Source organism: Mirounga angustirostris, unplaced genomic scaffold (assembly GCF_029215605.1).
Source record: "Mirounga angustirostris isolate CCGP_5_RB_7025 unplaced genomic scaffold, mMirAng1.0.hap1 SCAF_13, whole genome shotgun sequence".
NCBI lineage: Eukaryota > Metazoa > Chordata > Mammalia > Carnivora > Phocidae > Mirounga > Mirounga angustirostris.
The window spans coordinates 90002444-90028260 of NW_026991721.1; the positions used below are offsets into that span (position 1 = coordinate 90002444).

Sequence of the window (25817 nt, forward strand, 5' to 3'; positions counted from 1 at the left end):
CTTTTTGTTGGACTTTATTTATTTTTAAAGATTTTATTTACTTACTTGAGAGAGAGACAGAGATAGCGAGAGAAAGCAGGAGTGGGGAGGAGAGGGAGAAGCCGGGTTCCTACTGAGCAGGGAGCCTGATGTTGGGCTCCATCCTAAGACCCCGGGATCATGACCTGAGCCAAAGGCAGACGCTTAACCAGGCGCCCCTGGACTTTATTTTTTAAAGTAAAATTGATTTACTGGATTTCTGGAGATAAACAGGAGAGGGATCTTATTACTGTGTTTCATAAGCATATTTTTTTAATTTCAAAAGCAATATGAAAAAAGTGATAAAATGTAAGAAAAAAATGAGAAATTAAAAACACCATATTTCCTCTATCTAATAATGACCATTCTTAACTACTTAATGTCTACCTTCCAGATATTTTTGTATGGATATATGTGCCTTTTTTTCTTGAAATGAGACCATATTATAGACACTGTTTATAACTTAACCTCTTTGTGTTGCATTTAAAAATACATGGTTTCATATGATTCCCTCCACCCCTCTCCACTAACAATGCCTGCCTTAAACGTGTTCCTCTAGGCTTGGCTTCAGATTTCACTAGTAAAGACAGGGAAACCCACTTTGTATCATAAGCTTTATACCTTAAATTATGGTGCAGAAATGGCACCCCATTTATTCATAAATATAACTCCTTGAGTTGTGTGTATTATCCCATTTTAAGATAAGGGATTTAAAAGTCAGAGAGAGGTTAATCAACTTTGCCACGGTCGTTCAGCTAAGAAGCGGCAGAGGCAGAATTTGTACTGAGATCAGACTGATTCCAAAGTATATGGTCTGAATAATTAGCAGGGCCATATAATTTATCATTGAACTAGGATATATCTGAGAGGGAAAGAGATGATTCTAGAGTGATGTCAGCAGAAATGGCAGAGTAGGGGGCTCCCCATGTCCTTTCATGCACAAAAGCAATAAATAAACTGACAAAAGACTTTTGAAATTAACTTTCTAGGAACTTTGGATACTAACCAAAAGTTTGTAGCAGCAACCAGAGACACACAATTAATGGAAATGAGCTAAATCTCAGTAGGACAGCTTTGTGGCATTTTACTTTATCCTGGATGCATCTCCTGCTCCCCGCTGGGTGTTGGCCTTGAAGACCACAGCCTGCATTGCTGATATAAGAACCAGGACTGGAGGGAGCGCAACAGACCCTAATTCTCCAAGAATTATGGTTATTTGTTTCGACCCCTCTGGTGGTCCTCTGAAAGGCGAGCTCAAAGGGCTTGCCTCTACTTCACTTAACCTGGACTTCTCCCAGGACCAAGGCGGCTGTAGGGGGAGGAAGACATGTATGAATAAATGTTTAAAGGCAAATGCATCAGTGACTGCAAGGATAACAGTTGGGGCAAACAATAGATGAGCCATAAAACTTGGGAAGAAAGACTAGGGAATGAGATGTTTTGGGAAATAGGGGCTTTGAAAAGCTCCCATGTATTCCTGAGAATCTAGAAGACCACATGCATGTCCAGCATGGGCACATGCTCAGAACAGATCTGAGAAGACCCTAAGTTCTTACCTCTGACTGACCTTTAGGCAGCGTTATTTAGAAAAGTGGGAATAACCCAAGTGTCCATCAACAGATGCATGGATGGGGCGCCTGGGTGGCTCAGTTGGTTAAGCGACTGCCTTCAGCTCAGGTCATGATCCTGGAGTCCCTGGATCGAGTCCCGCATCGGGCTCCCTGCACGGCGGGGGGTCTGCTTCTCCCTCTGACCCTCCCCCCTCTCATGTGCTCTCTCTCATTCTCTCTCTCTCAAATAAATAAATAAAATCTTAAAAAAAAAAAAAAACCAGATGCATGGATGGATAAAGGAAATGTAGTATATCCATACAATGGAATATTATTCAGCCACAAAAAGTTTGAAATATCGACACATGCTACAACATGGATGAACCTTGAAAACATTACACTGTGGGAAAGAAGACAGACATAAAAGGCCACATGTTGCACAATTCCACTTATATGAAATGACCAAATCGGGCAAATCAATAGGGACAGAGAGCAGATTAGTGGCTGCCAGGGCCTGAGGGAAGGTGGGAGTAGGGAGTGACTGTTTATGATTGCACAGCATTGCAAATGTACTAAAAACTATAGTATATACAACCGAAAATGCTTAAAATGGTGAATTTTACCTCAATAGAAAGTAAAAATAAAATAAAACAGAAAACAAATAAGCAGGTGGCTCTAATAGCTTTGAGATGCCTTTGAAATACCTCCATGGCAACAGTCTCTGAAGAGACATCAAGTCAGAGGAACTTCTCCTAGGGTCACATCATCCAAGCAAGAGCCCTCAAAGGTTCTTAGAGAAAACTCAACTTTTAATGAACCCCTGAGGTCTGATTTGTGTTCAAGTCCCAAGGAGACTGTGCCTTATGGGGCTTATGTGAAGTTTGTGATAATGAATTGTTTTTCTCTATTTGTAAATTTTGTGCAGTGGGACTGAGGAGATAGCTTGGGATTTATTAATGATACTGAAGGATGTAGAAAAAAAAATTTTTTTAAGATTTTATTTATTTATTTGACACAGAGAGAGAGAGCACAAGCAGGGGGAACAGCAGGCAGAGGGGGAGGGGGAGGGAGAAGCAGGTTCCCCCCCAGAGCAGGGAGCCCGATGTGGGACTCGATCCCAGGACCCCTGGATCATGACCTGAGCCGAAGGCAGATGCTAAACCGACTGAGCCACCCAGGTGTCCTGGATGTAGAAAAATTCTAAGCAAAAATCTATAAATAAGATACCAACCAGCACTGCTGAGCCTTGGTTGAATAGGGGCCACAAAGAAAAATAAGCAATCATTGATCAGTGTGAATATATGCTCATCAACATAAAAGGCCTTGAAGAAGATGGGTTTTGGTGTTTGTGCTATAATTTCATAATTTCTCCAAGGGAACTCCAGCCCTTAACTCTGACCAAAAATACATCTAACTCACCAACTTCCTGAGACTTGAATTTCCCCAAATTGAGATTTATTGGCTAAAAAGTCTGTCCTCATTAAAATAAAAATACCTAATAAGGAATGTAGAGTACGGATGGTCACATACCAACTGTATTAGTCCTTGAAGGAATGAGTTTATCAGATCTCTTCCTAAAGCCAGTTACACAAGGAATGGAATTTAGAGCAGCCAGGGCTGGGTGTTTAAGAACAGAATTGGGTACCTATATAGGTACTTTCATTATATGACTTGTGATTTCTTAAAATGCCCAGAAAGTCTTTTGCTCCTCTAATCTCTATGTCTAAAATTTTCTTCTTTAAATCCAGTGCTTAAGGTATGGTTACTAAAATGCATGACAAAAATGTATTTCTTGGGAGGGATGTTTCATTGAGCTATGTTTACCCAACAGGACATCAGAATAACTGATATTACCAAGCACAATTTAGCCATGTCTTTTTCAAGTATTTGTTCAATTACAATGAGGCCCAATCTCACCATCTTACTTAAAATTGTAGCCCATTTCCCTCCCTTTCGATCATCTTTCCTTGCTTTATTTTTAAGGATATAAAAAATTGTGAAAAATATCTTTTATATTTATCCACATATAATTTTAAGTGCTCTCCAAGTTTACATTTATATTATATATACAAGGTTACTTTTTACAATTTCAGGGGCTCCCCAAATTATCTTTGTCATTCTGCCTACAGAAATTCCCCTAACATTTCTTTTAGTGCAGTCAGCTGACAACAGAATTTCTAAGCTTTTGTTTGTATGAAAAAATCTTGATTTCACCTTCAATTCTGAAAGATACTTACTTCCACTGAATACAGAATTCTAGACTGCTAATTGTTTTCTTTCTGCACTGTAAAGATGTTATTCCATTACCGTCTTGCTTGCATTGTTTCTGATGAGAAATCTGCAGTAATTCTTATCTTTGTTCCTCTGTATATAATGTGCTTTTTTTCCTTTGGCTGCTTTTAAAATGTTCTCTTTATGATTGTTATTTAGCAATTTGATTATGGTATAAATTTGTGTGGTTTTATTTGTGTCAATTCTGCTTGTAGATTAAGTGAGCCTCTTGGATACATGGGTATATAGTTTTCATCTAATTTGGAAAATTTTCAGCCATTATTTTAAAAAATATCCTCCCCCCCCCCCTTCTCTTGCTAGGACTGAAACTACACCTATGTTAGACTGCTTGCTATTGTTCTAAAGGTTACTGAGGTTCTATTAACTTGTATGTCAGTCTTTTTTCTCTCTGTCTTTCTAGAGAGTTTCTGTTGCTATGTCTTCAAGTGCCTTGATATTTTCTTCTGCAGTATATAATCTGATGTTAATGCAATCGATTATTTATTCCTCTTCAGATATTTATATTTAAGTTTCTAGATGTTCCATTTGTTTTTTTATACCTTCAATTTCTTTTAGCATCATGTTCATTTTTTCTTTAAATTATTGAGCATATTGAATATATTTATAACAGTTAATTGTAAAGTCCTTATCTGCCAATTCCATCATCTCTGTCACTTCTGGGCTGTTTCTGTTGACTTATTTTCCTCTTGGTTTTGGATCACATTTTTCTGCTTCTTCCATATCTAGTGTATTTTATGTTTATTGCATTTCTTTAAAGTGTATTGGGCTTTATTCTGGCAGGCTTTCTTTTAAAGTTTGGATTTTAAGCTTTTCTAGATACATCTAAAATAGCCTATGGTATTCCCCATGTATTTATTGAAATCTCTTCACTCTGTCTGGCAGGAATTCAAATGATCCCAGGCTGCATCAGCTCTGGGAATTATTCTGCTTAATACTCTCTGGTAATTGGTTTTGTCCAAGAAGTGGTTTTTTTCCCCCTTCCCTCCCTTCCCCCCAGACCTGGCCTCATGGAATTTAACTGTACTCAGATATGGCACTGAACCAAAGTCTCAAGTGGACCTCTATTCAGGTTTCTGGAGCTCCCCTGTGCAAGCTCTCTCTGTTCCAGTATCCTACTCCACAGACTCTAGCTGCTTTGGGCTCCCCAACTGCTAGCATCTGTCTCTGCAGTTTAGCACAACTACCAGGCTGTGTTTGCTTTGCTTTCCCTGCACCCCTGTTTGGAAATTGCCTCTAGGAAGAAAGTCAGGGTGATCACATTTATTCCCCGCCCCCCCAGCTTTTTTTCCTGGAACTAGATTCTTCTGCTGTTTTTGGTTAACATCTGAAAACAGTTGTTTCATATATTCTAATTTTCTAGTTTAAGGCATAGGGCAAGTCTGAACACTATTACTCCCTCATGGTTCAAAGAGGAAGTTGCAAACCCACTTTTTCTTGAAGTATCTTTTCTGTGTACTTTTCATGAAAATTCTTATATGAGAAAAGTTGAGCATATTTTCATGTGTTTAAAAGCAATTAATATTTGAAATCTCTATTCATGTCTTTTGTCCATTTCCCTTGGGTTGTAGGTCTTTTTATTCTCAATTTTAGAAGCTCTTTATATTATAGACTTTGTCTATAGATATAAATATAAATTTTTGTCTGAGATATAAATATATACATTTGAAATTTCCACTGTTTATGGTGTGAGAAATGGATCTAATTTTATTATTGTTCATATGGCTATCCAGTTGTACCATCACTATTTAAAAAATGGAAACTCATCTTTTTTCTACTGACTTGAGATGTTACCTTCATCAAATATTAAATTTCTACTTGTTCTCAAGTCCATATGCAAGTTTTATATTCTACTTCAGCCATTTACCATTTTCTTCATGTGCTATTATAGAAGCTTTATAATGTCTCCATATCTTAGGGTTGGATTTTACACATTGTGCATTACCCCCCAATCACACCCCACCAGGATTTTCCATGCTATTCTTGTTTATTTATTCTTTCTTATAAACTTTATAATCAGTTTGTATTATCCAGAAAAAACCCAAGACTATATTTATTGAGATCATGTTACATTTATAAGCAGACTTAGAATTGATATATTTTGGTTGAGTCTTCTAATCCAAGAACATGGAATGTTTTCCTATTTGTTAGATCTCATTTGTGTCCTAAGTATGTTTATATCTTTAGCCATATAGGTTTTATAAAGTTCTTGTTGGATTTTTACCTAGGAATTTTATTTTATTTTTCTATTATAATGAGATCTATTATTGTATGTTCCAACAGGTTACTATTTGTATATGAAGTATTTTTTATTTTATTCCTGCAATTTTATTGGTATTATTTTTAGTATACTTTCATTAATTCTTTTGAAGTTTTCAGATATATAATAATGTCATCTGCACATACAGATGGTTTTGCTTCTTCCTTTCAGATTCTTTTGCCTCTAATTCCATTCTCTTGCCTAATGGCATTTTCTCTTCCCTCCTATACAATATTAAGTACAGTGGGCATCTTCTTCTTGGTGTAGGTTTTAATGGGAATGTATTAGTTTTCTAGGGCTGCCATAACAAAATAGTATTGACTGGGTGACATAAACAACAGAAATTTATTTTGTCACAGTTTTGGAGGCTAGAAATAAAGATCAAGATGTCAGCAGGTTTGATTTCTCCTGAGGCCTCTCTACTTGGCTTGCAGATGGCTGTCCTCTTCCTGTGCCCTCACATGGTTTTCCCTGTGTGTACACATCCCTGGTGTCTCTCTTGGTGTCCAAATTTCCTCATTTTATAAGGACACCAATTGGATGAGGTGTTGGATTAGGGCCCACCCTATTGCCTCATTGTAAGTTAATTACCTATTTAATGGCCCTTTTTCCAATACAGTCATATTAGGTCTTCAACATATGAATTTGGAGGGGGTGGGGCACAATCCAGCTTATAACAGCAATGAATATTTTTACATTAAGAATGTTTTCAATTCATCTGAAGAATTGTCTATCGATTTCTATTTATTTAATATTTAGACATAATGAATGGGTATTGAATTTGGTAAAATGCTTTTTCATGTGCTCTTGGCCCCACCTCATCACATCCCCTCAGGTATTTCGAATCCTGAAAGTTCCATTTTCTTCCTTGTACCTTCAATATTCTCTTCCTACTACCTCTTTTTCTCAGTGTACAAGCATAAGCACAGCTTCATTACACTAAAAATGTTCCTCCCAATACCCTTTCCCTCTCTTTTTCTTCTATTGTAAAAAATTTAAAACAGTGATGTATACTTACTTACACCTTCCATTTATGTCTACATTCAAGGGCTGGTGTTCATTTTTAGATGTTATGCCATTCCTTGTCCATCTCTCTCTTAATAGCCAGTGCACCTCTGTGCAGATGTACCTGTAAATCAAAATCTGGGTTTTCTATGCGTTTTTGAATAGCTAATTGTCAAGTCTTTCCTGGGCTAGAGGGAGCTCCTGAGCAGGATCTTTGATTTCTGTCCTTGAACTTTAGGTATGTTGCCACCAGGTGGCAGTAGCTAAAGGGATCATCCAGTCTGAACTGATATTGACGATGTTTAGGCCTTTGTTGATTTTTAAACACCATCTTCTACTTCTTTTTAATGGAAATATAAAAATGTATATAAATATGTATTCAAATATGTATATATATATTTATATATGTATATATATTTACATTTTATATATACACATATACATATATAATTTATTTAATGGAGGAATATATATACATATACATAGTAAAATAGTGTGTGTGTGTATACTATATACTATATATATATGCTTTTTAAAAATTTTATTTATTTTATTTTTTTTAAAGATTTTATTTATTTGACAGAGAGAGACACAGTGAGGGAGGGAACACAAGCAAGGGGAGTGGGAGAGGGAGAAGCAGGCTTCCCGCTGAGCAGGGAGCCCGATGCAGGGCTCGATCCCAGGACTCTGAGATCATGACCCGAGCCGAAGGCAGACGCCCAACGACTGAGCCTCCCAGGCGCCCCTATATATATACTTTAAAAAGTAAAATGAAAGCAAGCACTAGAGTTTGTCATGTGATAAATGTTATAACCCTGTCCAATATCCAGATCTATAAGTTGTGTTACTGAATTTTGGTCGTCTTTGAAGAGAGCCAGTGTGAGGATTCCTGCGTAGCACCCACTAAACGGGGGAGGGGACAGGGTAGGCACCTGCCTCCATTGTTCTTGAGATAAGCAGTGCCAGGGTTGAAGTGAAATTGTGCATGGTAGCAGTTAAAGTGTGCTTCATGTATGATCTCAAAGGCCATGATTTCCTTTTCTATAGTATCTAGGAGAGTATTTGAAGGAACCACCTCTTGATTACTACTTAGGCCTCTAATTTATCTACATGTAAAATAAAACTCTTTAAAATATCATCTTATGGCTGGGTGCCTGGGTGGCTCAGTCGGTTAAGCATATCTGCCTTCAGCTCAAGTCATGATCCCAGGGTCCTGCGATCGAGTTCCGCATCAGGCTCCCTGCTCAGCTGGGAGTCTGGTTCTCCCTCTGCCTGCTGCTCCCCCTGCTTGTGCTCTTTCTCTCTCTCTTTGCCAAATAAATAAATAAAATAAAATAAATCATCTTATGACCACAATGATACAAAGGATATTTTCCTTCTTCATTTGGAGAGGAGCCTCTGGGAACAGCCTTAACTGAAATCATGGTCTTTAGCTCAGAATTCCTGCCAGGCTAACAAAAAAAATAAAGGGACTAGTCTCTTCTTTTCCTGGAATAGCAGGGAAAAGCAGGATCTAGGTTCAGGACTGCTCTTTCCTCCATTATCTGAGCATTTTCCCTTCTAGGAGCAGGAGAGAAGGGACTGTAAGACCCAGCTTTGATGTCATCATTGGGACAGTGGCTGCATTCCATGTCTCTTGGTATCCTTCCCAATCTAGAGTCCCACAGTGGAATGTTTTGGATGTGGATTTTGGTTTGGATTTGTCCCCTCCTCTTGTTTGGAGAATTTCTATCTCCAAATCAAGAAAATGTCTAGTTTCCATGCAAAGGAAGAGGAGCGAGGTAGTAATGGCTATCCTTTCTTGTCCCTTTCCACACTTAAGTGTGCTCTTCCCTTTTAAATTCATCTGCAGGCCTGAAGTGTCCACAGGTCCTCAGCCCCAGGGCATAGCTCCAGTCCAAGCGGGGCGGTGCTAGACTGTGCGCCAGAATCCAGGACTGACAGCATCTCAGAGAGATTCAGTAGTTGCCCAGGCTACTCAGAACTTGGCCTTGAACCAGGTTCAAAGACTGAGACCTGGGAAGACCTCCTCCCTTTGTAGTTGTCAGGCTTAGTATCTTTATTTCAGGTTTTCATTCACTTTATCTCTGTAGGTATCATCTCTGATGGGGGCAGGTCCAAAGTTTCACTACCTACAGATTCCATTTAAAACTGGTCACGGGCGCCTGGGTGGCTCAGATGGTTAAGTGTCTGCCTTCGGCTCAGGTCATGATCCCAGGGTCCTGGGATCGAGTCCTGCATCGGGCTCCCTGCTCCTTGGGAGCCTGCTTCTCCCTCTGCCTCTCTCTCTCTGTCTCTCATGAATAAATAAATAAAATCTTTAAAAAAATAAAAAATAAATAAAACTGGTCACAAAACAAACAAACAAAAACCTGGTCACTCTCTCTTCTTTCCTTTTCACCCTTCCCCACTTCTTCAGCATTCATTCTCTTTTTAAAAAGATTTATTTATTTTAGAGAGAGAGAGCATGAGAGAGCATGAGCAAGGCGAAGGGCAGAGGGAGAGGAAGAGAATTTTAAGCAGACTCTGCACTGAGTGAGGACCCTGATGTGGGGCTCAGTCCCACGACCCTGAGATCGTGACCTGAGCTGAAATCAAGAGTTGGACACTTAACTGAGTGAGCCACCCAGGCACCCCAGCATTCATGTTCTTCATAAATTCTCTTGGAACTTGAGTGTAGGGTAAACCATCCAATTGAGTGTGCTGTCTTCTACTGGGACTCTGAACGACATTGTCTTAGTTTTCTGGGCAGGCCCTCAATTTCCTTGACCTAGACTCTAACCTTACCTCTTGGCTAGTCTCCTCTGTGGGAACTGTTTTATTTCCCACCAGCCACTGATTGTGGCCCTACTATGTATGAAAAGATCACCAGGACGCAGGAAAATGATTCCTGCCTACCTTCCTGCCTTTGCTTTTCTAGCTCCTGTGCCTTATTCACCCATGGCTAGGACTCTCTATGCTCCCTGCCTCACCAAATACCAGATTTGCTCTGCCCTATGGATCCTGTGCACTAAGTCAGGTCTTATATACTTGCCTGCCCCAGCAGCCCACAGGAAGGACAGGACACAGGGAAGCCAAAGACCTTAAGACTGATAGGTGCACATCTCTCTGCTACCCTCCCCCCACAAAGAGCTCCTCTCCCAAAAGAGCTCCCAAATTGGATTGGGAATTCTCTGGGTTGCTCTTGACTTGAGACACACTTTGTATATTTACCCCAAATTGCACATGGGTTCCCAGAAACAGATCCAAACTCTGACCAGTGGAAAGAAATGGCTAGGCTAAAAGGGAAATAGTCTTTTAAAGAGGTTGTATCTTATGATTTCTCAATTATTTCTTGGGGGTAGTTTAAAAATTAAAGGTATGTCTCAGTAGTATCAGTATTGAACTATATTTAGTGGAACTTTTTAAGGGAGTCTTTAAGATGTGGCAAGGAGGGAACCTGCTGCAGGCAGATGATTGCCCCATCTGTGAAAGGGCCATGGCTCTGGCCAAATGCAGATGAATCCTGTGTAACTGGGTGCCTCTTCCTTCTGTGCCCCAGGATGATGAAAAATGGGAGGAATCTTTTCTCTTTGTCCACATTCCCTCCTGACTCAACCCCAAGAGAAAATAGTGCGTCCTGAGTGTTGGGGCTATAGGAGACAGTATTGGTGACGTATGGCCCCACTCCCTGTGCCTTTTCTTTTTAGGACAAGCCTGTCCTCAGGAGTTTCCTCCTCTTCAGAGTGCCTTCCCTTTGCAGGGGAGACTACTATGGCCAATTCTGCTGGTTTGTAAAGTTAGGGGAAGTAGGGATGGAATTAGAGAGTCCTTTTATGGTTTCAGCTCTAAGGTGTTTAGTTTATCTTTTTAAAATACAGCTCTTGTGAGACAAATGACCTACAGACTTCCCCTACCCTTTTCCTGCAAAGATGTTACTCTCTGAAAGAACAATAATCTCTGGAATTTGGCCTGTTTGTACTTTTTTTTTTTTGGAGGAGGGGGTTACTACACCAACAAAAAGAGCCTGGGAGGGAAAAAACAAGTATAAATACACATTGAGTATTGTGTGGAAGCAAGAAGGAAGGGCTGTTTTTACCCCACTGGAAAGATGGTGGAGGGGCTAATGACCAGTCACAGGATGTGAGAGCTGTTCTCCAGCCTGGAATGCTCTCCTCCCCTCCCTTCCCTTGGGTGCTCCAACTGGCTAGCAGTGATGGTGCATCCTATCAACTTCATCAGTATTTAGGCTGGTCTTTATCTTGTTTTGTGTGGCTCCTGTTTTCTTTCGCAGTTAGTTCACCACTCAGAGTGTGGAGGGGAGGAGGATTAATTATCAGTAGCCACATGTATCGGTCAGAGTTCTCCAGAGAAACAGAATCAACAGAATTTATCTATCTATAGATTTGTTTTAAGGAATTGGCTCATGTGATTGTGGAAACAAACAAGTCCGCAATTTGTAGGGCAGGCTGGCATGCTGGAATTCAGGTAAGAGTTGATGTTGTAGTTTTGAATCTCAAATTCTTGGGTCAGACCAGCAGGCTGGAAACTCAGGCAGGATTCTATGTCTGGAGGCAAAATTCCTTCTCCAGGAAATTTCTTTGCTTTTAAGGCTTTCAACCAATTGGATGAGAACAACCCACATTATGGAGATAACGTGCTTAGAGTCAGATGATCATAAATGTTCATCACATTTACAAAATACATCCATGGCAACTTCTAGACTAGTGTTTGATCAAACAACTAGATACTATAGTCTAGACAAGCTGACATATAAAATCAGCTGTCATAGTCCATCCATTGTCAACTTGGCATCCAAACGTATCTCCTTGAACTGTACTTAATCTCCATATAAAGACAATAACAAAGCCGTACTTCTTCCTAACACGATACAGCCAAACTGACACATAATACCAAGAATCACACCACTCTTAGCCGAAGCTCTCTTATTTTACTCTTCAGTACACTCACTGATTTAGCCCTATCACCCACCTTTCCCTAAATATACTTGTATTTTCTGTACCTCCATGTCTTTTCTTCATGTTGCTTTCCCTACCTGGAAATACTCCCATCGTCTGCTAGTCACCTTCTACTTATCACTTAGGACTCTGAGCAAAGAGTTCTTAGCACACTGTAAAACTTAATCATGTATAGTAACGATGTTAAGAAGTAGGACATGGTTTCTGAGTGAAGATTGAGTATAAAAGAAATAAAGGTCTGGCCAATTATCTGTCATAAAAATAAAGACACACCACATATTATACACTATAATAATTTAAAACATAAAATCATAAAAGAAATTGTATAAAATAAGAAATGGGATACTCCTCAGCAGACAACAAAGTGTGTGTGTGTGCATGTGTGTCACATAAGACTACTACTATAAACAGGGCTCATTTAAAATATAAATGCCTACTATGCCCCATGTTAGCCTGTGAACAATAATGATGTCATTAGCCTTATCTGAGTTTGAAAATAATTTGGGGGATGTATTAAGTTATTTTGAGAAGGTTCCCAGTAGATTTTGAGCAGATACATGGATAGATACCTAGGTTGCAAGCAAAAGTGGTTAGAGTTGTTTTGCTGACATTAGAGCATGAGTTTATCTTTTTAAAATATAGCTCTTGTGAGACAAATGGCCTACAGATGTCCCCTACCCACTTCCTCAAAGATGTTACTCTCTGAGAGAATAATAATCTCTGGAATCTGGCCTATTTGTACTTTTTCTTTTTGCGGGGGTGGGGTGTACTACACCAATAAAAAGAGCCTGGAAGGGAAAAAAAAACCTTTAAGTACATACTGAGTATTGTGTGGAAGCAAGAGGGGAGGGCTGTTTTCGCCCCACTAGCAAGACGGTGGAGGGGCTAATGACCAGTTACAGGATGTGCGAGCTGTTCTCCAGCCTGGAATGCTCTCTGCCCCCTTCCCTTCCCTTGGGTGCTCCAATTGGCTAGCTCCCGTTACAGCCTGTGATGGTTCTTAGCTGCAAGAAGCAATCTGACTCTGGTTAACTTCAGCAGGGAAGAAATTTATTGGAAAGATATGGGGTAATTCACAAAACTGTACAGAACCTAGGGAGCCAAGGTTAGGAAATAATTAGGAACCATGGGAAGCCTGGGGGCTAGAATCACAGTTATGGCCTCAAGTAAGGAATGTGCTGCTTTAAGTCACACTGGGCATTGGCCATTATCACGGGTCCCATTACAAATGTAGCACCGCTGGTTGCGAGAGATTATCATCTTTGTCTTTCCATTATGGACTCAAAATTCTCCTTGCTTCTTCGTACCACTTGCTCTGGAAGCAAATCCTACATGGGGGAATCTGATTGGCTGAGCTCTCTCTGTACCTTTTAGAGATCTGGGGAGCATTGTCTGGCCTTATTAGCTACCACCTGGGGAGAATTCAGTAGTCAAGCCAGGGCAGGTTTCCAGACAGAGAAGGGGGTTCTGGTGCTGGGAAGCCCCATATTGACTACAACCTATCCTTCAGTTCTCTGAATTTCACTTCCTCAGGGAAGCTATTCTTGACCTTGGAAATTCAGTTCAGTTCCCCCATTTAATGCTTTCATCCAACCCTGTACCTTCCCTTGGAGGATTACCACACTTCTAATTCAATCTAATAACATCTAGGGCCTCTTTATGATAAATGTCTGGTGTGAGGTTTTGCAGCTCATAGAGGAGATGTGAATTCTAGGCCCACACACATGCAAGTGCAGGTGTGGTTCTCAGGGTTCTCTGGGGAGAGGGTTTTCCTTTTCCCCTGCTTCCTCCAGAGCCAAGGCTGAGACCAGCCTGTGTCCTTGACCTCTGTGTGGGGGCAGTTTTTTTCTAGTTCATTCTCTCAAGTCTCACTTCCTTTGAGCATGGGTTTGTGAGTGTGGTGGGAGGTGACATGGCCTCGACTCCCACTCAGCATCATGCCAGGGCCACCAGCTTCATCTCTTGCCCCTCATGTGTGCAAATCCAGGTTCTTGGCCCAAGGACACCCGCAGGTCAACCCTGACTCCAGCTTCATGTACACTGTCAGAGTCCTGCTTTCTTACATTTTTTTTTTCCCCTCACAGCAATTTCCCTTACTTTCCCACAAATCATACCATATAATAAAAGATCGCTTTAATATTGCTTATCCACTATTTTTATGTGTCTCTAGTGATAGGTTTTATTTTCCTGCTTATATAGCCAGAATTATTTATGGTTTCAATAAATATTTTTCAATTTAATGAATGGAGGCTTTATTTATTTTTATTTATTTTTTATTTAAATTCAGTTAGCCAGCGTATAGTATATCATTAGTTTCAGATGTACCGTTCAATAATTCATCAGTTGTGTATAACGTCCAGTGCTCATCACGTCACGTGCCCTCCTGAATGGGTGCTTTAATTATTATTTTAATAAACAGAAATATTTCTCTTTCATGTGCCTCTTGGTCACGCTGTGTACTTGCTGAATCTTCCATAAAAAAGCCATTTTTCCTAAAATAAACTCAGAACATTCAAATTTGGAACTGAGATGGATTCTCAGGGTGGGGAGAGGTGATTGCACCAAGTGACTCAGACCCTGTCCTGGAGATTTCCCTGTCCCTCCTCTCTGCTGTCCACTCACCAGCATGCAGGGCTCAGAGGGTCACTGCTTCTCCTCAACACCAGACAAATAACCACAACCTTGTTGCCCTGTGGTGCCTCTTGAGACAAGGCCAGACGGTTCCATCATGACTGTCCTAGAGGCCAGGGGATGGTAGAAGGGAAATAAGCAGGTAGCGTGTGAACAGAATACATCTTATGAGATATTGTCTAATCATTACCAGCTCCGGGAGTCCCGCAGAGGTGTCCACACCCTAGCTCCTGTGTCGGAGGCCACCCTTCACCCTCACTATGCAGGATCACCTTTGGCCTGTCTACTTCTCGAAGTCCAAACTGAGGACGGGATGCCAGGTTCTCTCTCTTTGTCCACCTAGGCCCCTCTTCTTACAATGTTGGTTTCCTGGATGAGAATCCACTTACCTCTTAGGTGATTAGCACTGGCAGCACCTTTTCTCTATAGGAGAAGAATCCAGTGGGGCACCTTTTGTTCAGGCAGTAAATGAAGGCATCAGAATGTGCACTCAGCTCAGCCTGACACCAAAGCCCATGCAGTTTGTGCTGTCTGATGCTGCTACAAGGTTTGCATTTCTCTGAGCATCTAAGTGATAAGTATCACTTTGAGCCCTGTGGCTTTATACATTAATTTCCAATCTTAACATAAATAAGGACATGGTGTCTTAAAAAAGAGCATGATCTTTTGAGATACGCTGTTGAGATGTGCACTTGTATGTTTGTGCTGCTTCTTACTAACCCCTGAGCTTGAACTAATTATTTCGCTTTTGTTAACCTCAGTTCACTGTAGCTGTAAAATGGAAACACTACCAATATCTTATGTACCAAATTGTGACATCCTGATGCTCTTTCCATTGCTGGGTTTTTAGAATGCTGGCAGCCAGTCTCGCGGACTCATTCCTTGCCCATCCCAACCCAACCTTAAATAAGGAGGTTGAAGAACTTCCTGGTGAAACAGACAAGCCTTATACATACTGATAAAGTGGCTTACATGGACACTTTAGTTAGAGAGTAACTAAAGCAGTGATTCTGAAAGTGCAGTCCCCAAGTTAGCAGCATCAGCATCACCTGGGAACTTTTTAGAAATACAGGTTCTCAATCCCGGCCCCAGAGCTAGTAAATCAGAAGCTCTGGGGTACAGCCCTACATGCTGTCTTCCTAAGCCTCCTAGGTCATTCTGATGCAGGCTAAAGTTTGAAACCCACTCTTCTATCAGTAAAGGACATATTTCTTTTTTTTTTTTCCTTTAAAAAAACTTTTTTTATTAACATATAATGTATTACTTGTTTCAGGGGTACAGGTCTGTGATTCATCAGTCTTACACAATTCACAGCGCTCACCATAGCACATACCCTCCCCAGTGTCCATCACCCAGCCACCCCATCCCTCCCACCCCCCTCCACTCCAACAACCCTTGTTTGTTTCCTGAGATTAAGAGTCTCTTATGGTTTGTCTCCTTCTCTGGTTTCGTCTTATTTCATTTTCCCCTCCCTTCCCCTATGATCCTCTGTCTTGTTTCTCAAATTCCTCATATCAGTGAGATCACATGATACTAGTCAAGGACATATTTCAGTTACATTGGGGTCTCAGACCACAAGGTCTGGCCATTATGTGGCCAGACAATCATGGTGCCCACTCTCCCTCAGCCACATGAAATTGAAAATATAATTTTAATATTTGAAATGAAGCAAAAATTACCTCTATTCTGAAATTAGTTTTTGGCTTTCTTTTTTTTTTTTTAACTGGGAGACTGTAGAGATGTTTTCTAAAATCTTTCTGGTGTCCTGATTTACTGGTGTCTAAGCACTTGCTTCATCTGCTTGCTTCATTGCTTTCAGCCCAGCCCCAAGTAATGAAACTTGGTCAACGTATGCTTCACACTTGGAGCTGCCTTACTCTAAATTCCGTGCAAAGACAGGAAATGAGGTGGTGGAGACTCCCACTGCATTATGTAGTGGCAGCAACCTACTGGAGGGGAACTCCTGGGCCAGCAACATGAGTGGCAAGAGGAAGCCCAAGGCTATGAACGCGATTCCCCGTTGGCCTCCAGGGCTTCAGAGTGCAAGTGCCCTGCAGCTGTGTGTACAAGCCCCAAGATACTGCTGAGCACTGGGGTAGGGATGGGTGAGGGTGGGGAGGCAGAGACAGGAGGAGGGATCCCAGGACAGGCAGGGTGAGGACAGGACAGCTTCAGCAGGTGGCTCTGAGCAGTTATCTATGCTAGGAGAAGGAGATGCTTCTCTAACTGTCCAGGCCTTGGGTAATTAGAGGGAGGCTTGGCCTTGAGAGAGTCTTTGCTGGAAGAGGATCCAACTTCAGCTGGGCCTGGTGCCAGACTGCTTACCCTGAGTTGCCCCTGAGCTGGTGGAGCTCCACTGCTTTGTGCTAAACCCTCACAAAGGAATTTTCAGCGTGGTGATAGGGAAAGGGAAGCTATGGGCCAGCGACCCTCCATAATTGGTGTGGGATTTGAGCGGAGTTTGCTTAAATGTGTTGAAGGTTCTTACTTTGTGGTTCTGAATGAGAATGGAACCCCAAGACTCTGCTTGGGATTATTACAACAGCATTTTCTTCTCTTTCCAAATGAAGGTTTTAACTCTGGACTGTGGTTCCTATTCAAAAACTGCTGTGCATTTGATGCTAAAGACTATCCTTTCCACACCCTTGTCCTGGACTTTTCACAAGCTGTTTCAACTACATGAGAGCCTTCTATAAAGCTCTGGAATGCATAGCAGGATACAGAAGTGCAAAAGGCATGAACTTTGATAGCTGCAGTCAAAAGACCAGGGACCATAGTATCAGTTTTTTGCTGTGTAACTTTTGAGGAACTGAATACACAAACACATAATGGCCAGACCTTGTGTAAAAATAGAATTCTTCCCCACAACCTCTGCAGCAACCAGCCTGTGAAGCCAAACCACAGCCTCTGCAATAATTAGCCCAGAGTGGTCAGGATTCAGCTGTTGACTGCTTTGCTGATTTTTGCCCTCTGTTCCAACTCCGGACCAGAGAAAGCCAAATATATTCCCCCAACCAATCACAGAGGGAGCCCCGGCTCTAGTTAGCCTGCCTCCAGCTTCCCCATGCCAACATCCTCCAATTAGAGCACCACTGAAGCCTTTCCCCCCTTTCTCACTCCCTGGCCTACTTAGGAGTCTCTCTACCAAAGGTAAGTGACAGTGGCTGGCTCCCTGTTATGGCAAGCTCTGAATAAATAGCCTTTGCTTGTTCTCATTTGGTGGTCTTTGTTTTTTCCACACTTTGGATAACTCACTTAGCCCTATTTTTCTTATCTTATTTTTTTAAGATTTATTTATTTATTTAAAGAGAGAGAGCACATGCACATGTGAGTTGGGGGAGGGGCAGAAGGAGAGGGAGAGAAGCAGACTTCCCACTGAGTATGGAGTCCAATGGGGCTCCATCCCATTACCTCATGGCCCTGAGATCATGACCTGAGCCAAAATCAAGAGTTGGAGCCCCAACTGACTGAGCCACCCAGACGCCCCCTATTTTTGTTTGTAAACAGTATATAAGATGGTCTCACAAGATGGTAAGTATTGATTGCTATTGAGCGTTAAGATGCCATTTAAAAGAAAAACACTTTATTGAGATGTGATTGATATACAAAATGCCATACATATTGAATGTATACAACTTGATGAGCTTGTAGGTAAGTATACATCCATGAAAACAACCATCACCACACTCAATACCATGAACATATGCATCGCCTCCAAAAGTTTCCTTCTGTCTCCTATTTAAAAAAATTTTTTTGTGACAAGAACACAACATAAGATTTACCATCTTAGCAAATTTTTTAAGTATACAATACCATATTGTTAACTACAGGCAAAAAAAAGAAAGAGACCCTTTGAAGTTTAGGCTGAGTATACTTCTCAAAGGACACATGAGAGAGGATGTTCCTTGTGTACACACTCTTTTTATCTCTAATGGTATGAAAAATGAGAAAAGAGCTTATGTACTCACATAGCTTTCCTCTCTTTTTAAGAAAACTCTATGCCACACCCATAACAAGTAGAAAAAACCCCTGAGAAAGCTGAAATTAAAGTTATCTCAAACTTAATATGCTTTCTCATAATAGTCTTCTGCATATAAATTTGAATTCACTCTAAAAAAAAAGATGCTTTGTAAAGTGTAATATGAAGGACAAACTTATCTCAACTGTAGGACTTGCCAGTCAGGGAGAGAAGTAGCTATGGGCAGACACATGGGCAAAGGTCATCTCCCTCCATAACAGCCTTCTTAGACTTGGTGAGAGGTGTTCTGTCCTCAGCCCTTCTCTGGCTGTGCCCCTTCCCACAGGATAAACAGATCTAAGGGGACATGCTCAGCCAGAACCTCTGTACCTCATTTAGGACTTGCTTTCAATGTTGGGATACCAGAATTCCCTGCTCAAATACCCTTGACCTGCTTATAATGCTCTTCCTAAGGTCCATCCCTTAAAAGTAGATCACGCAGCTGGTTGTTCACCCCGAGACCAAAGGAATGACCAGGGGATGGCTGTGTATGGGGGACATAGATAGAGTTTGGATGCGAGGATATCCATAAATGTGTCTGCGTGAAGCCCCTTGCAGAGGGAGCCAGATCTGGTGGTGGGACATGGAGGGAGCATGCTGTGGCTGTGGGCAGGGGGCTGGAGACCAGGCAGAGTCTTCCTTTAATATCACATTCTGGTGCAGAACAGTTAGCATTCTGAGATTTCTAAATTTGAACCTGGCATTTTAGCTTGTTATGAAGGTATATTTGTCAAGGTAGGAAGAAGAAAATATTTAACATTTTGTTAGCTTGATTTTTAACTTCCAAATATTTAGAGAATCTTTCTCCAGGCCCCACGGATATTGAGGGTGGGCCTGCCTGTCTCCCCATTCAGCAGTTCAGTGGCCAGCTCTGAGCCAGGACTCTTGGGGCGTGTTGATTGGTATGCATCTGGGGGTGGGGGGCGGGTGGTGGTGAGTCTAGAAAAAGGAACTTTTATTTCTGTTTCTCTTTTCCCCACTCCCTACTTCCATGCGTCTTATCTCTCTGGGTAACCATTCTAACCTACTTAATGTATATTTTATGTTATTTTTTCTTTCTAAATGTGTTTTTTTTTTCCTGGTTTGTGTGCATGTAATTTTATATACATAAGTAATATGTTGTAGATCTCGTACAGCCCTCGAGCTCTAGGCTCTATCGCTTGTAGCTAATCCTCTGCTTCTAACTGCTGCCAAGTCTCTGCCGCACCCTGTCCTTTTATGTACCCAGTGGTGGGTGTAAAGAGAGAGCTCATTGTTTTAATTTGCACTGCTCTGATTAGTAATTAGTTTAAGCATCTCTTCACATGCTTGGTGGCCCTTTGGGTTTTGTCATGTAAAGTGTTTGTTGTATATACCTTGCCCATTTTTTTCTGTTGATGTTTTTCTTCTTGTTGGTTTGCCCGCGTTTCTAATATAGGCTAGTTAGATATCGTCTTCCATTCTATTTCTATTAACTCCATCCCCTGTGTCCTTTGCTGAACAAATATCCTAATTTTTGATACAATGAAATTCACCAATTTATTTGGCTTTATGGTTTCTCACCTTCAGCTAACAAGTATTTTCCTAGTTTTTTTTCTAACCAGCAGGCCTCTATAGTGGTAGTGATCTTATCTCGGGAGAAAGGTTAGGAAAAAATGGGTAGCCACTTGGGAATGGCTCTTTCAATATCCATTCTACTCTCCTTCTGGTCAGGTTAAAAACTAAAAATTACATACCCAGATGCTCTGGTAGCTGGAGCCCTGGGATGTGAATTAACTGTCATTGGAAAGGTGGTAGGAGGGGGTTCCCATATTTCATTTTGTCTCAGAATCACATGAAGGTTTATTAAAGCACAGATTGTGACTAATTCTATAGGCCCGGAGCCTACAGAGGGCCTGAAAATTTGCATTTCTGACAGGTTTCCAGGTGATGCTCATCCTAGGTTCTGCTATTCATGAGTATGAGAGGCAATTTTCATGGGGGCAGTGGGGATAGGGACAGTAGGACCCCTAGGTCATGTCTACTGTGAAGTCACTCTGGGGGCCACCTCACTCCTTCTCCAGTCACTCAAAAATCTGTATGCAACTAGTTTCCTGTATTAGATTCCTTTCTGCTTAAGAAAACTAGTTATTTCTGTTTCCCATAATAAACCACAGCTTGATACAATAGTATACCAAAAATAGCTATAAATGACAAGAGGATATCCATAAATCCTTTGCCCTATGTCAGGTGCTGAGTCTAAAACCCTTTTATCCTTGATATCATTATAAGCAAGGGGAGCAGGGGGAAATTTGCCCCATGGCCACTGGATTTACTGAGAGTCTGACAGTAGATCTATCAATTATTTAAGCAGGACAAGAGGTTTTGCAGCAATGTGTAATCTAGGGTGACCAATCATCCTGCTTTCTCTGGGACTGAGAGATTTCCCGAGATGTAGGGCTTTCAGTGCTAATGCTGGGAAAGGGCCCATCAAACAGGGTCAAGTTGGTCACTCTGGTGTAATCTTTCCTTAGTCATCTTGAAGAAGTTGTCTACAAAGGGAAAGAGGCTAGGGCAGGTGATAAAAGGTGGGGATATGAGAAATTATTTTTTTGGAGGTATCTAAAACTGGAAAAGCATAATTAGGTCAAGCTTAAGAGGCTGTTCAAAAGGAGTGTCGGCCTAAAGGTGAAGGGATAATGCGTGAGAGCTGACTGTGGGCTCTGAGTTAGATTTGGATCCCAGTGTTGTTTGTTTGCCAGCTATGTGACCTTAGCAAGTTACTGAACCAAGTTTGCATATCTGTGAGATGGGGATAACAATAGTACCTACGTGTTGTGAGGCATTATTGAAATAATGCATATAAAGCATTTAGGGGAGTTGCATGGCTCAGAGTAAGCACCTCAAAATATGTGACTGGCTCTTAGTATTTTTATTGTTACTACGAAATTACACAAGGGATCATGTAGAGGTTCTTGGGCAAGAACAAGTAGAGAGGAGTGAAGAGATGAGAAGAGGTCTGGATGAGCAAGGATCTGTGTCTCACTTCTTGGTGACTTTCACACTCACCTCTCCTTGCCTGTGTACTCCCTGGCACACACACACACACACACACACAAAAGAATTGGGTTGAGTAATATTTTCTATAGGGAAGGTAATAAAACAATGGATGACTTTCAAACTCAATGCTGAAAGTTTAAAATTTATGTTAAATTACAGTTAAGGTAGCAAATGTTTACCAAAGGGTTCAGGACAGAGAAAATGGATCTCAAGTGAAAGAAAACATGAACTTGAAATAATTTGATTTCAAACAGAAATGGGAGTCCAGAGAGGGAGGGAAGGAAGCGGGAAGAAGGGGAGGAGGCATTCATCCAACCATGTAGTCAAGCGCCTATTTCCCATCACGCTTGGATAAGTATTCAGGGGGCTTCCCTCTGGTATTAAAACAACTTAATTTTAAAATTGAGAAAGAATAACATTTCCTCAAAACACTTTTCTCCTCAGTGTTTTCTGCATGGTGGCCTTTACCTCCTTATTCCTCAAGCTGTAGATCAGGGGGTTCAGCATGGGGATCACTGTGGTGTAGAACACGGAGGCCATGTTCTCCTGGGCCAGGGAACTGACCGTGGAGGGTTTTAAGTACATGAATGCGGTAGATCCATAGAACATCCCCACAGCCACAAGGTGGGAGCTGCAGGTGCTGAAGGCTTTGGACCTGCCCTCTGTGGAGCGGATGCGGAGGATGCTGGAGAGGATGAAGACGTAGGAAACAAGGACTGTTAAACTGGTGACTATGATGTTGAATCCAGCCAAAAAGAAGACTGTCATTTCAATATCATAGGTGCTAGAGCAGGAAAGCTTCATGAGAGGGAGGATGTCACAGAAGTAATGACTGATGAAGAGCTCACAATAGGACAGTTTTAACATGAGGCCAGTCTCTATTGTTGAGCCAATGAGCCCCATGGCATAGACCACAGCCACCAGCAGGGAGCAGACTTGATGACACATGATGACATTGTAGAGCAAAGGGCTGCAGATGGCGACATAGCGGTCATAGGCCATCACTGTCAACATGTAACACTCGGCAATGACAAACACAAGGAAGAAGTAGAGCTGTGACATGCACCCTGCATAGGAGATGGTGTTCTTCTCTGACACAAAATTCACCAACATTTTCGGGGTAATGACAGAGGAGTAGCAGAGATCCACAAGTGACAGATTGCTGAGGAAGTAGTACATGGGGGTGTGAAGCTGAGGATTCAGACAAATCAGTGTGAACATGCCCAGGTTCCCTATCATGGTGACCAAGTAGATCCCAAGGAAGAGGAAGAAAAGGGGGAGCTGGAGCTCTGGCTGATTTGTCAATCCCCTGAGAATGAAGTCGGTCACTGTAGAGTGATTTTCTGCAGCCATTCTCCTGTGTTTGGGAGCCCTGTGGGGATGGAAGAGAAGAGCCCATGAAAGGCTGCATCTTGGACTTTTGGGTGAAGCTAGTTTTGAGCACTTGGGGTCAGCTGGGTGATCCTGGGCTCTTTCCTGATGAATCCTCCCCTCATCTTGCTGTTTGCAGGGAGAAAGACCAGCCTCTGGGTGTTTCCGAGATCATGAGGGTGAGAAGGAAAAGGGAGCAAGATCTGGGATTTTTACCACTTTTATGTTTCTCAAATATCCTACAGCAATGGTTCTTAAAGTGTATTCCCTGGACCAGCAGCGTTAGCATCATGTTAGAGATACAAACTCAGGCCTCACCCAGGACCTACCAAATCAGAAACCCTTGGGGGTGGGGCCAACAATCTGGGTTTAACACTCTCTCCTGTGATGCTGATGCATGCTCAGGTTTGAAAACCTCTATCCTATAGGTAACAAGCAGCATATTTCATATTTTGTACTCGGAGATGTATTTTGCTTCAGAAATAAAATTTCCTTGTCATCCGTGCAATTCCCAAACAGTCTCTGAGTGTGAATGCACAAATACCCATCTCAAATCCACACAGTGTCAGGGTAGTATGGTAGTTACAACTGTATCACTGAGTGACAAGTCAATGTCTCTATCTGAAAGATGAAGATGAGAACAAAAAGCCCCAATAATTAGACAGTAATGGCTGACAGGCAAGATGGGTGCCCTCATGTCAAGGGAGAAAAATAAAATTTTAGTCAGGCCAAATGACCACAGGGAACAAAACCAGTCAGCACAGCCTGAGATGACAAGCTTGCACAAAATTCAGCAACATTTTCAAAAAAACCCCTTCGCAACGCATCCTGTCATGCTCTTCAGTGGCTGCCATATTCTGAAACGGTTACCAGAAATAGCGAGCTGTATATCCTGCTTGCCACTCTGCTCCTGAAACTTGCAGCTTGGGACCTGAGTTTGACCAATGTCCAAAAGGGCACAGAGCCTGCCCTAGACTTTTGCCTATTTAAACCCCGAGCCTGAACTTCCCTGACAGAGCTACTTTGGTTTGTAGCCCCAGGCCATGTCTCCCTGGTTTGCAAACTGCAGGGCAATGAAGCTTTTTCTTGCCTCTGAGGAGTCCTTGTATTCCAAGATGTTTTTTGTTGACAAAGAAATCAGTCCAGGGCCCGATGGCTTACCAGGGGAAATTTACCAAACATTTAAAGAAGAACTAATACCTATTCTTCTGAAGCTGTTTCAAAAAATAGAAATGGAAGGAAAACTTCCAAACTCGTTCTATGAGGCCAGCATTACCTTGATCCCAAAACCAGTGAGATCAAGGCCAGCATTACCTTGATCCCAAAAACAAAGACCCCAGACAACACCCAAAAAGGAGAATTACAGACCAATAGCCCTGATGAACACAGATGCCAAAATTCTCACCAAGATACTAGCCAATAGGATTCAATGGTACATTAAAAGGATTATTTACCATGACCAAGTGGGATTTATTCCTGGGCTGCAAGGGTGGTTCAACATCCACAAATCAATCAGTGTGATACACTACATTAATAAAAGAAAAGACAAGAACCATATGATCCTCTCAATAGATACAGAAAAAACATTTGACTAAATACAGCATCCTTTCCTCATTAAAACTCTCCATAGTATAGGGATAGAGAGAACATACCTCAATATCATAAAAGCCATCTATGAAAAGCCCGCAACGAATATCATTCGCAATGGGGAAAAACTGAGAGCTTTTCTCCTAAGGTCAGAAACATGACAGGGATGCCCACTCTCACCACTGTTGTTCAACACAGTACTAGAAGTCCTAGCCTCAGCAATCAGACAACAAAAAGAAATAAAAGCATCTGAGTAGGCAAAGAAGAAGTCAAACTCTCACTCCTCACAGATGACATGATACTCTATGTGGAAAACCCAAAAGACTCCACCCCAAAATTGCTAGAACTCATACAGGAATTCAGCAAAGTGGCAGGATATAAAATCAATGCACAGAAATCAGTGGCATTTCTATACACTAACAATGAGACAGAAGAAATGGAAATTAAGGAATGAATTCCATTCACAATAGCACCCAAAACCATAAGATACCTAGGAATAAACCTAACCAAAGAGGTAAAGGATCTGTACTCTAAAAACTACAGAACACTTACTAAGATGTTGAGGAAGACACAAAGAAATGGAAAAACATTCCATGCTCATGGACTGGAAGAATAAATATTGTTAAAATGTCTATGCTACCCAGAGCAATCTATACATTCAATGCAATCCCTATCAAAATACCATCGACATTCTTCACAGAGCTGGAACAAATAATCCTAAAATTTGTATGGAACCAGAAAAGAACCCGAATAGCCAGAGGAATGTTGAAAAAGAAAACCAAAGCTGCACAATGCTGGACTTCAAGCTACATTACAAAGCTGTAATCATCAAGACAGTATGGTACTGGCACAAAAACAGACACAGATAAATAGAAAACAATAGAGAACCCAGAATAGAGAACCCGGAACTCAATAGTCAACTATTCTTTGACAAAGCAGGAAAGAATATCTAATGGAAAAAGGACAGTCTCTTCAGCAAATGGTGCTGGGAAAATTGGACAGTCACATGTAAAAGAATGAAACTAGACCATTTTCTTACACCAGACACAAAGATAAACTCAAAATGGATGAAAGACTTAAATGTGAGACAGGAGTCCATTGAAATCCTTGAG

General features: G+C 41.4%; 1 protein-coding gene and 1 pseudogene across 1 annotated transcript; one reads left to right on the top strand and one right to left on the bottom strand.

Moving 5' to 3' along the window:
• Positions 1 to 25817, top strand: part of LOC135362416 (olfactory receptor 8B8-like) — a 111218-nt pseudogene that overhangs the window by 35816 nt on the left and 49585 nt on the right.
• Positions 22055 to 23100, bottom strand: LOC123857707 (olfactory receptor 8A1). The gene has a single exon (XM_045894802.2). The coding sequence runs from the start codon at positions 23098 to 23100 to the stop codon at positions 22171 to 22173; it is 930 nt and encodes a 309-aa protein (XP_045750758.1). The 3' UTR covers positions 22055 to 22170.